The 16,224-nt window shown below is 40.2% G+C and overlaps 1 protein-coding gene across 3 annotated transcripts in view; it reads right to left on the bottom strand.

Moving 5' to 3' along the window:
* The window catches only part of phf14 (PHD finger protein 14), a 100,255-nt gene extending 84,317 nt beyond the window's left edge, over positions 1–15,938 (bottom strand). For all 3 annotated transcript variants that reach the window (XM_049602769.1, XM_049602770.1, XM_049602771.1), the window contains exons 1-4: positions 15,833–15,938; positions 13,623–13,733; positions 8,963–9,723; positions 7,156–7,288 (exon numbers count right to left, since the gene is read on the bottom strand). In XM_049602769.1, coding sequence (XP_049458726.1) covers positions 7,156–7,288; positions 8,963–9,723; positions 13,623–13,733; position 15,833 — 1,006 coding nt within the window. In that variant the 5' untranslated portion in view covers positions 15,834–15,938. The remainder of the gene's footprint in view (positions 1–7,155; positions 7,289–8,962; positions 9,724–13,622; positions 13,734–15,832) is intronic.
* Between the last annotated feature and the right edge of the window lie 286 nt (positions 15,939–16,224).

Raw genomic sequence — 16,224 nt, 5'->3', positions numbered from 1 at the left:
GGCCTACGCCTTGTTTTATGCTAAGTTGGTCATTAGGGTTTCAAACACGACCTAATAGTTCTGTCAGTTGCACCATCTAGGTTTAAGCCTTCTTCTCACTAAGACTGAGTGTAAATCATACGCCTAGTCAGAAGCAGGGGCAAAGTCACAATCTAGACCAACAACTCCAAAAGTACTGAAAGACCTAACATGTTGGTTTTTGTCTGTCCATGTGGGTTACTGGCTACTTAAGAATATATAGAATAACATCAGACTTTTCTTAGTATTTAACTGAACAAGTAAGTTGCCAGCGTAAGTGAATCGAGCACATTTGAGGCAATAATTTAATTTATAGTACATTCAACTCACATTTGAGTGTAAAATTCAACATTACTTTAACATCAGTGGATCAGAAAAGGATGACAGCTTGATGGTGATGTATTATTAACATTTACCTTTTCTACAGTAACCTATCCTTGCTAAGAGCAATCTGTTGCCCTTTAATGACAAAATAAGGGGCCTGGATGTACAGACTACTGAATAAAAGAAGATGTGACAAAAGGGTATTCTTTGGCATTTACAGTCAAGGCAATAAAAAAAAGGAACTCCTGGTATGGTAATGATGTCTGTATGACTGGCGAGAGTCTGATAATCAAAAGGCAGGCTGGTAAGAACAGGACTCCTCTATGTTCTCTGTGTAGATGCTTGCTTTGTGGATTTCTGCTTATTCCAACTTTTGATCTCTTTCACAGGTCTTGTACCTACCTTTCATGTCAGTCTCTCCTCTCATCTGAGAGGGAGTGGTGGTGTCCGGACAGTGGTGTGAATGCAAGAACAAAGAGAAGGAGTGAAGTCGAGCAGCAAGACTGACTTGTAGGAGCTCCAGATACTGACAGCTCATCTCTCATCTCTGCCTCAAAGTCTATCCTTGTTTGACCTTATCTTAACCTTGAACAAGGTACTTGTGATCTCTAAAATGAGCTAACAGGTTATGAGTACAGTTTCAGAGCAGAGGTGCATGATATTATCTCCAACATCAGTACTAACACTTTGCACGCAAGTATTCAAATAAGAAAACAGAGCTGTCAATATCCTGATTCTTTACCTTGAGGTACTTCCTTATTTTGACCAACAAAGAGAAATGTCTTCATCTGTTTTCAAATAATTCTAGTGAAACAGAGCCCATGCCACTATCTGCATGCATCAGTAAGTCAGCAGTTACCCTTAAGAGGGTAGTTTAACGTGATAGTGAATAAACAGAATCTTCCTTAAATACATTTTATCTTGTTCTCTCTTTTCTACCACCTCAACTGAAACTGTTATTTCGGTGACTCTACCATGACAACACAGCTCCCAGGTCATGATAGGTACACAAACCCCTCAACCAAACTAAGGTGGCAATTACTGGATAATTACATGTTAACATGACTGGTGACATTTCAATTAATATGTGTGATTATTGAAAATGGAATACATTTGTGCCGGCAAAAGCTGTGGCCGAAAGCATTAGGTTTTTGGGTTGTCTGTCTGTCCATCCCATTCTTGTGAACTCGATATCTCAGGGACGCCTTGATGGAATTTCTTCAAATTTGGCACAAACATCAACTTGGACTCATAGATTAACTAATTATATTTTGGTGGTCAAAGGTCAAAGGTCACTGTGATCTCTCATTCGTCTTATTCTCAGAAAATTATATTTCAAGACCAAGACCAAGACCAATATTTCAAGACCAAGACCAAGTGAATTTCTTCAGATTTGGCACAAACGTCCACGTGGATACAACAATTATTTTACAAAATATATATTTGTCCAAGAATTGATACACTTATTATGAGGAAAATTTCACACAAATGTCTGATAGGATAAAATGCAAAGTGATGACATTTTATATCCAAAGGGTCGAAGGTTAGCTTTCCTGTGACATCATAATGTTCTGCTAAAACCCTTTTCTGGCTGCTACTCAACATCAAAACTAAGGAACACAAAGGGAGACATTTGGTCACATACTAAATTGGTTGATTGTGACACTAATTGAGTGTCCACCTTGAAACTGGGGTGATTGTATAGATTTTCGGTGCTGCTGGGTTAAATATGTGTGACGCATCTGTGTTTTAGAATTTTTATCTTATCTGTAGCAACATATTTGAAGCATCCTCTACTGTTACAGCTACAAAGCCTATGAGTCTTGAAAGACATGATGTAAATTGCATCTAGACTGGTTGGCGGAGGCATCCAAACGTGAGGCAGTAATTCTAGTTTCTGAATCTAGTCATTAACCATTACACACAGGGTGATTACCACAGTTTTTTTGTTTGTTTGTTTTGTTTCGGATTTTTTAGGGGCGTGGCCTGCAAAGCAAAGCAAATCTCCCAGCCGCTTGCACAGTTACCAGCATTTGCTTGTGGATGGTGTTAATTTCATACAGTAGAAATCCTGGAGATAAAGTTCTGTGCTGTAAATATCAAAGATAAGATCAGATGTTGTAACAAAATATATATGAGCGATTAAATTAAACCTCCAGTAGCACAACAGATCCATCTATTTTTAACAAAAGTACAACAACCCAAAACCTAGTGCTCGAATTAAGTTTCATATTTTACTGCCCGAGACCATTTATGTCCTTGGAGAGTAAGATAGGAACTGGCCGCAAGCGCTGCCACTGCCTCCTCTCTCTCGAGCCTCTTCTGCAAACCACTTAGTCTCCCTTCTGTGTCTTTTCAGGGAGATTAAACATGTCTCAGAGGAAGAAAATATCAACCAACCAAACGAACAAGATAAATTTAAGACCTGCTCCTAATATCTTGTGCCTGCCTATGGAGAATCAGTGATTAGGATGGTTCCCACCCTACAGTCTGTGTGCGTGTGTGTGTTAGCTTGTGTGTGTGTGTGTGTGTGTGTGTGTGTGGGTGGGTGGGTGTGCATGTCATAAGAGAGTGTCTGAGATAATCTAACAAGTCCTGCTCACAACTCAAAGGTGTTCGCTGCTTCAGGCTTAACCCTGATACAGTTCAGCCATTCACAGTGATAGCGGACAGTGTGGTAGTGCATGCTGTGAATTTGTGTGATGTGATTTTATGTGTGTTATGTGTGATTACTGGCATACATAAATACAGTAGCTGATTATGTAACCTAATTATCTGCCAGTATTCAGTGCTCAATATTACAGTGCTACTTTATTGTAACATTTTTGCTGCAAATAAAACACTGTATATTAAATGTGCCAAATAAATAAATTACTGCACCTTATTTGAACTATGTCAGGGGGAATAACAATTAATGGTGACCCCATACAAGTGCATTAGTTTGCCTTGGAGGATACAAATTATTGTGGCACAAGGTGAGGTGTAAAGGGAAACACACCAAAAGTACATAATGCATGTCATCTGTGAATTCTGTTTTTTATGTCAGGACACACTCCACCTATCTTTTAAATACTCCACTGTCAAAAGCGGCTTCCCCACTACACACTAATAGGTTGAATCTCTGATCAAGGAGGTCCATTCAAACATTGAGTTGCAATACAGCACTGGAGGATTTTTCCACTTTGGTTACAAAGGCAATTCAAAGTAAACTCACTTGGAAACAATTGAGAGTGAACAGAAAGGAGGGCAAGGCAGTGCATCAGAAGAAGAACTTTACAAGGTTTCAGGATTTTATTAGTGAACTATTAGTTTTTATTTCTGATCCTTGATGATGATGATGTTAGATGCTATTTAAGGCAGTACAACATGAGTCATACAGGTGAAATGTAGGACTCTAACACATACAGAGAGCTGGTATAGGAGTTAAGTTGGAGACGATTGCTCTGTAGTTGCACTGTAGTGTAAGTATAATAATAGAAAAATCACTTAGTTTTTCTTGTACTCTTAGGTTAGTTGTATTGATGAAGGTAAGATGATGAAAGAAAGAGTGTTAACAAAACTACATGAATGACCTGCATAATTCAACTATCATGACTAGTTCTGTGTGGCACATCCAGTGTTACTGGCGTCGAATGACACCATGTGTCATCTGTTTTTGTTCTAAAGATTTTTGGACAATGATGATCACTAGTCTTCCAACTGCTTGTTTGCTCTGACTCAGAGGTAACGTAACCAAATATTTTCCGTCACTGACTAATTTTGTTTGACAATGACGGAAAAGTCTGAAGGCCATCTGTCATTTTGACAGATTAGAACACTGAGGGCAATCTACTGTAACTTTAAGGATTCACACCCCTGTCCAGTTATTGTCATGTGCATATTAATAAGCTATTGTCTAGTCTGCAATCTCAAGTGTCTAGCTGGTTTTAGCCATCGCATTAGTAGGCTATGTTGCTACATACCACTGCAAAATGTAGCAGCAGCTGAGTGTCTGAAATGTCCTTGCATGGTCAGTATCCCTGGTCATCTTTTTTCTTAATGCCCCTGATTAAATGATGAGGGATAATAGATTATAATTTTCATGAACTTGTTTGTCAAAATGTTGGATATAAAGAAAATGTAACGCTACCTCTGCTCTGACCCATATTCCAAAAATGACACAAAAGAAATTACAATTTACAAAATGAAGAAAAGCCGCAAATCTTCACGTTTGAGAGGCTGGAATCAGTGAACGTCTGCCATTTAAAGACTTAACAAAGACTTAAATTAAATCCTTTTCTGTCAAGTGTTTGATTAATCACTTCAGTATAATTAATATCCTCATTAAAATTAAAAACCAGTACACTTTTTGTTGAATGGCACATGCTGCACTGGCACGGGGAAAAGCTAACCTATTGTACTATATAACATTTTCTGTCCGGGTTTTAAAAGACAGCTCTTCTTAATCTGTCTTTGAATTTAGTATGAAGAGAAAAAAGTTAATAAATTACATGATTTAAAATTACTGGTGTCGTATAGATCCACCTCGCGTGGCCAGCCTTAACTATGGATTATCTGGGACAGCAGTAATCCAAAAGAGATGACTCACATTATCATTGATCTTGCTTCTAAGCAGTCACACTCACCCTGCTCATAAATTTGAAACAGGAGGTTTATTACCGCCTCAACCCCTGTGACATAGTTCCTGATGTAGTAACACAACAACACATGATCCTACAGGTTGCTACAGAATATGCCTGAGAAGGGAATCAATTTTACATGTTACCAGATAAGGCTGACATATACAAATTTCCTCCCTGTTGTTATTCAGATAACACATATGTGTATCTACACATGGTGCATCACATGAGCTGCGTGTAGGATCTCACGTTAAACATGTGTCTCTTTACAGACACAATCTGTTTTGTGAGAGTACACAGCTTCCAGGGATATAACTATTGTTTGTTCAAAAACACCAGTATAAAACAACAGAACTCTAATCAGTGGGTAAGTTAGTGGGTAGAGATGATGAGTACCTGAGGACTAATGCTGTCTGAATAGCCTGCTATATAGTGATACATACTGATTGCCAATTGGTCAGTCATAATGTAACTGTATGGTAATGGTCCTCAGCCAGTCAGAAAGTGCTGATAAAAGGCATGACTGTCAAATGCTAACAAAACATCCAAAACATTGGAAAGCGACACGATGTCAATGGCTTGCACTTCATTTGACTCACTGAGGCACTACAACTCTCCATGATGATGATTACAATGAATTAAGTCTTACTACCACTATGTCAAAAAGTGATGATACTAAAAACAAATAGTGTGATCACATTTTATCTTGCAGTGCTATAAAGTCGCACTAAATGAAGTGCAAAATGAAATTTATCTGGTACACTTTGTTGGCAGTGACACACAACCTGGGAGTACCGACTGTCTGGTCTACCAGTGCTGTCAAAATCTAAAAAACTACACAGGTTTAAACTAGGATTGGGTCAATGGAGGATGCCATCATCCATCGCTGATGGCAGTCAGTCATCGACCACTGAGCCCACCATCATGATTAAAAAGTTGTCTTTTTCTTTTTAAATTCACTGGTGTATAAAAACCACAGGTTGCAGCAGACAGGTCAAGCAGTGAAAAAAAGCAGCATCCTGAGTAAGTTATTAATAACTAACAGAAACACTGCATGTAATGGTCAACGTTCTGCTCCCATCTCTCTGTAACTGTCTCTATCACACACACAATCCTTGTGTCTCTCTATCATGGTCTCAGTCCTCAGTCATGCGATTGACCTTTCACTAAGCCCTGCCCCTTTGTGATGGTCCGACAAGCTGTTAGAGTAAGCACGGAGCCCACACTGTAACTAACTGCACTCCCTGAGGAGGGGTCTACAGTCTGTGTTTGAAGGATATATCCAGGATGTCAAACTGAGCTAAAGCTAAAGCTAAAGCCGAACTATAGGCTACAGATCACAGTGTAAAAGTGAACCACCACATCACTGCTGATCGCCACACAAGACAATGAATATAAAGGGAAACTTTGCTGATATTGAACCAGCTGTGTGGCATCACAGTGTGTGCAGATGAGCAGTGTTTGGTTTCACCCCCGTGCCGCTGCCAGCACCCGGACCTCCGCTGACGGATGGGCAGGGATCTTCCCTGCTTCCCTTCCCACTGTTATAATCATTAAAAAGCAAAAGCAGCATGTGTATACATTCAGTAGGCTATATCTTCAGTAGCTAGCTAGCTAACCCTACACTCCTTTCTAAAGTGTGTTTAACACCGGCAACAAAGCCACGCCTCTTGCATTTTTGAAAAGGACACGCCCTCCCGGAAATGTGCGCTCCCCCTTTTCTTGTCCGCAAGGAAACAAACACACAGAGAGCTTGAAAATGGATGCCAAGAGATTTAACTCCGTTTTATCAAACATGTGCTCAGTCCACAAGATTGTGGAAATGAAGGACTTACAGCGACTTTGTTTAAAACTTTTAACGCAGTCGGACTATGTTTACAAGCACAAGAGTTCAGCGAGCCACCGAAGGACCGCCCTGCGGATTAACTATTGGTTCTGCAATGTAAGGAGTATTTTTAACCTCTGAAATTGTATCCGCCCATCTAAACACAAAATCAGGGAGAAAGACATCAGTCTTTAGTTAAGCAAAGAGTCTAAAGACTGACTTGTGAGTCTAGTTGTTTTCAGTTAGTTGGACTTTTGGATTTAGGATTTCAACAGTTCAGAGGAGTATCATTTTATGAATGAATAGAGATGAATGAGTCTGTTGTACCTCTGTGACATACTTGTGTATTGTACTAAGTCTGCATCTTACCTTCATGCACAGTCACCCCACAGTTGTCACACTGAATGATCTCATCGGCGTCCTCGCTGTTGTCTCCCAGACAGACGCAGCAGATGAGGATGTGCTGAGTGCTCCAGGGTTGAGACCGGTCCAGCAGTGCATCCTGGGGAATCAGGAAACAGAGGCACTGTTAAGCCACTTATCAACGTCCACTCCCTCTGATCTGACCACAGATCCAGGAACTGACAGTTAGTAAATCCCACATACAATGCTCATGGACACTGCGCTAAGTCGATGACAACAAAGGCAGAAATTCTCCTGGAATCAGTCTGATACCATCTAAACCTCTCATTGGATTATATGGTGACTTTGTGACTCATATTGTTGTTTGGTATTATGGAGTGCCATACAAAGAAGCCAGTGTGCAGGCCAAATACCTAATTCATCTGCAGTGGTTTACATAACTAGTACAAGATGGAAGACCGGATCTGCTTCGATGCTCAAAGGCTCAATAGAGTAGCAGTTCTCTCACTAAGCCTTTTTGACAATTAGCACAAAGCAGAGTTCACAAGAAGTTTGTCCAAAAAAACACAAGCACAAATAACACAATCATGACTTAAAGCTGATTCTGATTAAATCAGGCACTGTCGTAACAGAGAATAAGAAAACAAGACTAAGAAACTGATCAAGCATTCAGTGCCAACCTTTGGTACCTTACAACCATGATTCAGCAACCACAACACTAGTCAACTAAAAGTGGAAAATGTTTCAAAACCTGCCTTATTACACCTTCAAGAAATCTTTCATTTGCTGCTCTGGTTTTGCTGTAACAACTTTGTTTCCCAGACTCTGAACAGCAAACACGCTATGTGGACCAGGCCTTGAATAAGACCAGGTTATTTATCAGCAGTGGTGTTGAATGCGGACTGCACCATTCAGCATCAAATCATCAAGTTCAAACTAAATTTAACAAACACGAAATGTCTTCCATTTATCTATGGTGTGGAATCCAAAATGCTTCCTGACTAGGGCTGTACGATATCAGGCAAACATGTGATATTTGTTGTGGAATATTGCAATAACAATATGACTTGGGATAAATAACCATATTTTGAAGTACACAGATTTGCCCTGCTTACATAGATTCCAGACAATGAATAACCCATGCACACTAAATTCATAAAATTAAATGCAGTGATGTTAATAGGTTCTCAGTGCAGTGAGTCTCCAGGACTCACAGGTGCTCATTTGAGTGGGTCACCAGGAAACTATTCTATGAAGAAAACATTAAATAATTGTCCTATCTTGAGCTTAGAGAGCATCAGAATCATCTACACAATCGCATTATCACGTTACCATAATGTAGCATTATCAAGGGGAAAAAACGCAGCACATCCCTTGGAAAATAAAACACCACTGTCACTGACATGGGTGAATATAATATCTGCTGTCACGGCAGACGTTGCGGTGTAAGATAACAGGAAAGTTTGTAGTCGTACCCTACGTATCTGTAAATTTGGGAATATTTTCTGAACCTTAAAATACAAGATAATGTCTACAAGTGGTCCCTGGGAACCTCTGTGCTGCCCCACCAGCGCACTGAGCTTTAGAGAGATGGGGATGAGAACAGGTGAGCGGGCGGACAGGTGTCAGATCTGTGCAGAGCACCAGAACAAAACACCGACACATCACGGACTGTATGCTGACATCCAAAACACAAGTTCACTCTCAGTGGTTTCTGTGACACAAGAAATACTTTCAAAAGTAAGTCACATGACGCTGCTGTTTCAACACGACATGCAGCGTGTAAATGCATAGCTCAAGGAGTGGCACTCACCTCATTGCCCTTTCCCTGGGACATGCTGTCATTCGTCAGCTCTTCATCAAAAGTATTGGTGCCCTTCACTTTCTTCTTGGGCTTCTTCGCTTCTTTTTCACTGTCACTGCTACTGTTGTTGTTGTTGTTGTTGTCATCGCCATCCTCTTTGTCATCGTCTTCTTCATCATCATCGTCGTCGTCGTCATCATCGTCGTCGTCATCATCGTTATCGTCACTAGCACTGCCACCCCCCTCTTCCTCGGTCCCTCCTTTTTGAGCAGCTGCTTTGCCTTTCTTCTTCCCTGCTGTGGGTCTCCAGTCGTTATCATCCTCGCTGTCATAGTCATCCATCTCATTCAGTTCCTCCATTGTGGTGAAGTCCAGCAGGGGGCGGTTCCTGCGGAAATTCCATTTCTTAGGCTCGGCCTGAGACTCTTCTGTGTTTGCGTTGCCAGACCCTGATGCTGAAGTAGCTTCAGTGTCGGGGGCCACAGCAGGCTCAGGCTCAGGCTCAGGCTCCGGAGCGGACGTCTTCTTGCTCTTGCGTCGGCCTTTGGGTGGGGAGACAGCGGGGGTGTCTTTGGTGGAGCTGTCTGAGGAAGGCTGCTGTTTGGTCTTCTCTTCATCTTCCGTTAAATTGTCCTCAGCAGCCAGGTCTTTGGCCTCCTCTTCATCTATACCGTCTTCTGCCGAACCAGCATTGTCTGAGTCACTTTCTGAACCTGCAGCGCTCGCTTTAGACCCTTCCTCATCACTGCCGTTGCCTGTGCCGTCTGATCCTATCAGAACACAAAACAGAAACAAAATAAAAAGGTGAACATAAGGTAATTCTGACCATATTTGTTTAAAACTGCAATAACCACATGCAAGAAATTAAATGTTATTTATTTTTCGTAAGTGATAGTATCTCCTACTTAAAGTAGGACTGGGCAATACATTGAATATATTCATTATTTTCAAATATCAATTAATGTGCGATGACCATTTTGTCATATTCAAGTTTTTAGTGTTTCCACTGGTCATGGATGTAAATAATATTATGACTTATACTGCAGCCTGTCATCACAGGGGATCGAGATGTTTTGGCTTCACCTTTGGGGAGCTGTCATGACACCCATGTACAATATCTAAAAAATTACACAAAAAAATTAAATGTCATGTAATCAATTATGCAAACATATTTATTACTCCATCTGTGTAACTCTATCGTAATTAGTTGTCAACTATCAAATTAACTGCCAACTAATTTAATAATCAATTCACTGATCTGAACAATTTCTTAAGAATAAAAAGTCAAAATTCTTTTGATACTAGCCTCAGACTTCACTGCTCACTCCTCTATGAGATTAAACTGAATATCTTTGGGTTGTGGACAAAAAAAGATATTCAAGGTCGTCATCTTGGGTTTTTGAAAACAATAGTCGACATTTTTCACTATTTTCTAAAATTTTACAGACCAAACAACTTATCAATCGAGAAAAATATCAACAGATTAATCAGTGAAAATTAATATAATCATTAGCTGCAGCCCTATTTGGGAGACCATTGGTTTTAGGATATTCTAACTGACCTCAGTCTGATTTGTAGCTGCTATCAGCGAACTAGCTTTTTAACGATCTGCTGTGAGGAGTAAAAGAAGATGGCCGTAGTAACGTTACATTAACACAGACTTTTTAATTTTTTTTTGTGGCAGCAAACACAACACACAGCCTTTCAATAACCTCTACACTGCAACCCAAGCTTATCTACACACGTGGCTGACTAACTGGGTTGGGCGATAATACGGTAATAAGGCATCCTGCGGTATCTAAAAATAGCAACGGTATCAGTTTCATTACCGTCATTAAAAAAATCTGCTGCCCATATAGGCCTACAGTGGCCTGATATAATATTAAATAGAATTTATTTAATGTCTAAATAATGACTGTTTGTCCAGAACTTATGTATGTGTGGTGGTTGAGTTTTCAATTTAATACTATTACAATTTAAAACTAATAATAGGCTATAATGTTTCTCATAAATGTTGTCGGGAGATGACATTTGATAAAGTTTTCAGATGTGATGTCGTCACGTGACAGCTCAGACGTGAGAAAGAGAAGAAAAGATGGCAAGCTGCGCATCAAGCGAGTTGGTTCCCAAAAACCCCACTACTTCTGCAAGCAGCAGCAGCAGCAGGTCCAGTTTCCATCAGAGTGGAGGAGGGAGAAGCACAACCCGAACCACCGAAAAACAGATGACTGTGGGCAGTCTCCTTCAAAGAAAAGCCGATGCGGCGGCAGGTCCGGTTGGCACCATACAGGAATGAGCAGGAGCAGAGATAACTGCCTGTTGTCGCAAGCCTGTTATTCAGGGAGACGAAGACCTCCTTCTCAGGTGAAAATGTGATGGAGCCAGGCGTTTTCCTCTGATGTCGAGGGCTGCCTGAAAGTACCTGTGCGTTTGTGCCACGAGCTCTCCATCAGAGTGCATATTCAGCACCGCGGCCAAAGTTGTCAATCCACTACGTGCCCTGCTCCAGCTGGAAAAAGTAAACATGCTGGTTTTTCTGGCAAAAAACCTTGAATAGTTCTGAAGCATAGGATGCTGCTATAGTTATCATTATACTTTGTTTTTATGTCATTTTCAGTGAGGAGTAGCCTGTTCTGACGGTCAAAACCGTTGGGACTTGGAGAGGGTGAACTTTTCAAACTAAACTAACAAACAGTATTTCCCGTTGCTTCTCAGGATAGGATTATATATATGTCCATTTTCAGTCATGCCTTGTTATTTATTGTTTTGTTTTTCTTATTTGATGAGCCCTAGTACTGGATGCTGTAGAGCTGTGCTTTTAATGTATTTGATTTATGTTGATAGGTTCTAAAAATAAACCATCGGTCGCTGTATAGCACACATTATCGTTACCGCCGTTGTTATTTATTGATACTTTTTTGGAAGTGGACTGTAGCCCACAGACAGTGTTGTTATTTCATTCTGTTTGGCTGACTGCTGCATTTGCACCTTTTTTTTGAATTTATTTATTAATAAAGTTGTTATTGTTGTAAATGTTTTGTTGTTATTTTTTCAGTATTCTTAGGCCTATGTAATGATTGTTATCATGTTTCTGAACGGTATAGGCACGAGCCGACATTTTGGCGACTCCCGGTGAGCCCTTTAAAGTGGTTTTTAATTAGTCACGGTAATACCGTATACCCCGGGAAAATGTGGGGAAGGTTTAACGGTAACAAAATTTGGATACCACCCAACTCTACTGACTAATGCAACATATTTATCCCTAACAGCACAAACTTGTAAGTCACTGCAGCAAAGTGCTGCTAGGTGTTCTCACACACACCAGGAAAGACTTTCACAACAAACTTGCTAGACTTCTTCAAATAACCACAAGGCCACCTTGGGGGAAGGCTCAGCCAGGAGAAAATCAATACAGAGATATTATTTATTAACCATATCACCCAGCCCTAATTTGAAGGGATGGTGCAGATTTTTTGAGGTGAGATTGTATGAGGTATTTCTACATTGTCAGTGTATGACCTGTAGTAGATGGTAGTCGGCATTAACTTGTTGTCCTCTTGTTTCACTGTAGTTTGACTGTTCAGTGTTATCCTCAAACTATTATCAGAGAACAGTGGTAACAGGATATGCAACCCTGTTTCTACTGGGAACACCCACTCAGAGGGTCGAGAGTCACTTGTTTCCAAAAACGTCCAAAAACTGTTAAATAAAAATGAATGCAAACAGAGGTGTGGTGAATCAAAAACTGCTTAAAAAAGCAGAAAAACTGCCCCATTACAATGATTTATACACACAGTACCTACTGATTCGTCTGACAGCAAGTCACTGGGGCTCTGTGCAGATACCAGTATGAAACCAAAAGTCATTTTTGCCACAGGGCACCCCTGAAGGTTAATTTGGCCCTAATGAAGCACTGTGTGATGGTGAGGAGTTGTGCAACTTGTTTGATTTTGTTAAACAAATTAGTCTCAATTTATTCTGAGCCATCAGTGTGATTACCATCATCAAGCAATAATTCATCTGCTAACAAGTTAGAGCAGTGGAGGACGTAAGGATGTTGTGAGTCCTCTCAGCTCATTATATTTACTTAAATGTTGATTAAATAGTATGACATGTTGAAGTAACAGCTATAGTGCACTTAATCTGAAAATCTTAATGCAAAACCTGAGGTCTTGGTTCAAAAACATTATGTTTTTAAGATTAAATCAGCCCACTAATATGACATTGAGGAATGTTTAAGTGGGAAAATGTGACTCCTGAAACTGATGTGATGCGATCAGGTAGGGAGAGGACGAATTACTCTTTGGAAGTTGTTGGAACTACAAAAACACTCACTCCACTCTGGTTGTATGGTGGTACTACAGAGTGTAGCTTCATTCCACATACACTGTCTCTTTTTGATAGTTTTAGCACTTAAACATTCAAAAATCCGTTACATTATACAATGTAGGACTAAGGCCAGAGCTTCCAAAAATGGGTCACAGGTAGATATTGATTTGTTTAAAGAGGTCACTAGCCAACAAAGTTTTTCCTTACACACTGGGGGCTGTACACACAGAAGCTTCAGCAAGCCTGCAACAAATCCTACAGTTTGGGATCTTTTTTAACATTGTTTAATTAGGATGTACAATTATATAAGGCGTCTACACATTAAAAATTCTGTGCTTACCTGAGGCATCTCCCACTTCAAAGTCACTGTCATCTGAGCTGTCATAATCCAAGGCATCTAAGAGAGAGGCAGCGAGGGGTTTCACCTGCCGGCGCTTCAAACTGCGGTCCACTAAAACGAAAAGTAGCAGAGAATAGAACACATGAAAACAAAGTCTGAGTGTGCTTTGATGTCTATACAGCAGGATAACACATCTGAATTTAGCAGTGCGGTAAAAAGCAGTACAATACAACAATAATTCTTTAAAATGCAGATAAATGGAGAGATGTTGTTATACAACATGTAAAATCTGTTATTAATGTGTTGCGTAAAGAATACGACACCCACACATTGTAAGAAGATCCAGCCTTAGCGCTCAGGATGGATAATTATAATATAAAATACACAATCAAAGGCAGATTAATCCAAAGAATACCACTGCCACCCAAAAGTGGCTTATCAAAAACTGATATGTCTACATTTATACTGAGGCATTAGGTGTCAGTTGAGGTTGACCAGTGTGTTTTGTGATGTTCCTTAAGGTGTAAATCATTTCAAAACTTTGAGTAAGCTTTTAACTCTATAGATGTATCATATTAGCCAAACAAGAATCCATTCATTTTTTTGTAGTAGCCTAGGATCCTGTGGAGAATAACCTAGCTTAGCTCGATTTTCATGTTTTTGCAAATTTCAAGCATCAAGCCTGAAAAGTAGACAGTGTTGTACCACTCTCGATCAAGTGTTAAATGCTTGATTCCAGATTTAAGCTTGACACAAATCGACAGTAGGAAGGTATATTTTACCTTGTCTACCTACATGAGGGGACTGCTGCCATGTAATCATGTTTACATTTAATAATTCACCCGAGAACAGTGATCATGGTGAGCAGCATGTTAGAAGTGTTGCACAACAATCTCTACCAGCATCAGAAACTTGTAGGAGAAAACACAAGCAGCAGCATTACACTTGTCAAAGTGGCGTACCACCAACAATTTAGAATATGACACTAACATGAGTGCCAAATCACCAGTCTATGTCAGTGGAGAGCAGCATCTGCCAGCATAAGTGGCCCATAGCAGACACATACCATAATGAGTAGTGGCATATCATAAAAATCAGTATATGCCAGTGGGACGTAATATGTACCAGTAAAACTGCAGCGGCATACCAATCATTAATAATGACATACCACTGGGAATCCAAATATGCCACGAACAGAGGAGTAAAACAGTGTGTGTCACAGTGTGATCTTGGCATTAGGTTTACCATCACATTAGACTCACTGTACACTTAATAGCTAGTGCACTGCAACTTGAGCAGCACTTTACTGGTCTAAGTTCTATGTTGATATTGCAGAGGAAAACATGTGCAGCTTTTTGCCACTTCAAGAGGGTTAACTGAGGTAACTATTGCTCTGCTCTTCACATCACCCTGTGTTTCAGATTTATCTGAGTTCAGGCCCCACGACTGATGTTTGTTTACATGTTACAAACCTTTCCACAGACCACTGAGACTGAATCAAGCTGCGTTAACAGAAACGCGAAACACAGGTTTAATTGGATTCAGCCAAACAGCTTTATGAGACAACTCTGATGCTGAAACTGGGACAAATATAACACCCCGGAACGCTCCTCACGTGCACACTGCGTTAGCTGTTAGCAAAGTGCTAGCAAACAAATGCACAGCAGCGCCGCTTCAAAATGCTACAAAATACTGACACAAAGTGTTGCTCTTTTGGTCAGTAGTTAACCACACAACTTCTCTTTAACCTAATAACATCTGGTGCGGACGGTAATTCCGTCAAACAGCCTCAGTGACACATTTACTGCAGATGTGCCGCCACCTCACATCCCTGTCTAACAAGCTAAGTAGCTAAATGTGGCTAGCATTAGCTGTAGCCATTCACGTTAAATCACGTTATAAATCTGCTTCACACTGATATTATTGTGAGTCGAGCATTGGAAGGTAACATTCCGGTTAAACTGACAATAATAGCCCGAACAAAGTGCCAAACTGCACTAAAAACAAACCAGTATCAGTACCGTTAGCATTGTTAGCAACGCCAAGTGCTACCCACAAAGCATAGCTTACTTGCTAGCTTAGCCGGCTAGCTGAAAATTAGCACTTCGTCACAGAAAATAACGTTGGTTAACCAGAGCGCGAGCAAATGCAACTTATCAAAATCATGCTGAATGTTAGAGGAAAATGACAACGTGGATAGCAACACTCACTCTGTAGTTTGTATTTACTATAGGGAACAAGGAAGGTCTCCTGTTAGCAGCATGTTATGTGGACAATGGAAAACACAGCTGTGACGTGTAGACGACTGGATGTTGTTACCATGGGGACAGATGATGAGGATGATACAGGATGGTTATGTTACGGAGACATGAATAGGCAGGAAAGAGGAGTAAATTAAAAGAATTCAAATTATGTGTTTGTTTTTAATTGAGTTTATTAATTTTTTTTATAAATAAATGCTGCATTGATAGATACAACGTAGGCTATTTAAAGGAGAAGCATTTATTTAGTAAGACAGCCCTCGCTGTGTAGACTGACAGCTGAACCCACAACATCTGCTGCTGAGACCAATTACACCTCACATAATTGCTGTTTTATAAGC

The sequence above is a fragment of the Epinephelus fuscoguttatus genome, linkage group LG17 (genome assembly GCF_011397635.1).
Source record: "Epinephelus fuscoguttatus linkage group LG17, E.fuscoguttatus.final_Chr_v1".
Taxonomy (NCBI): domain Eukaryota; kingdom Metazoa; phylum Chordata; class Actinopteri; order Perciformes; family Serranidae; genus Epinephelus; species Epinephelus fuscoguttatus.
The sequence above is the reverse complement of the archived record's forward strand: the minus strand, read 5'-3'. Positions and strand labels throughout refer to the sequence as shown.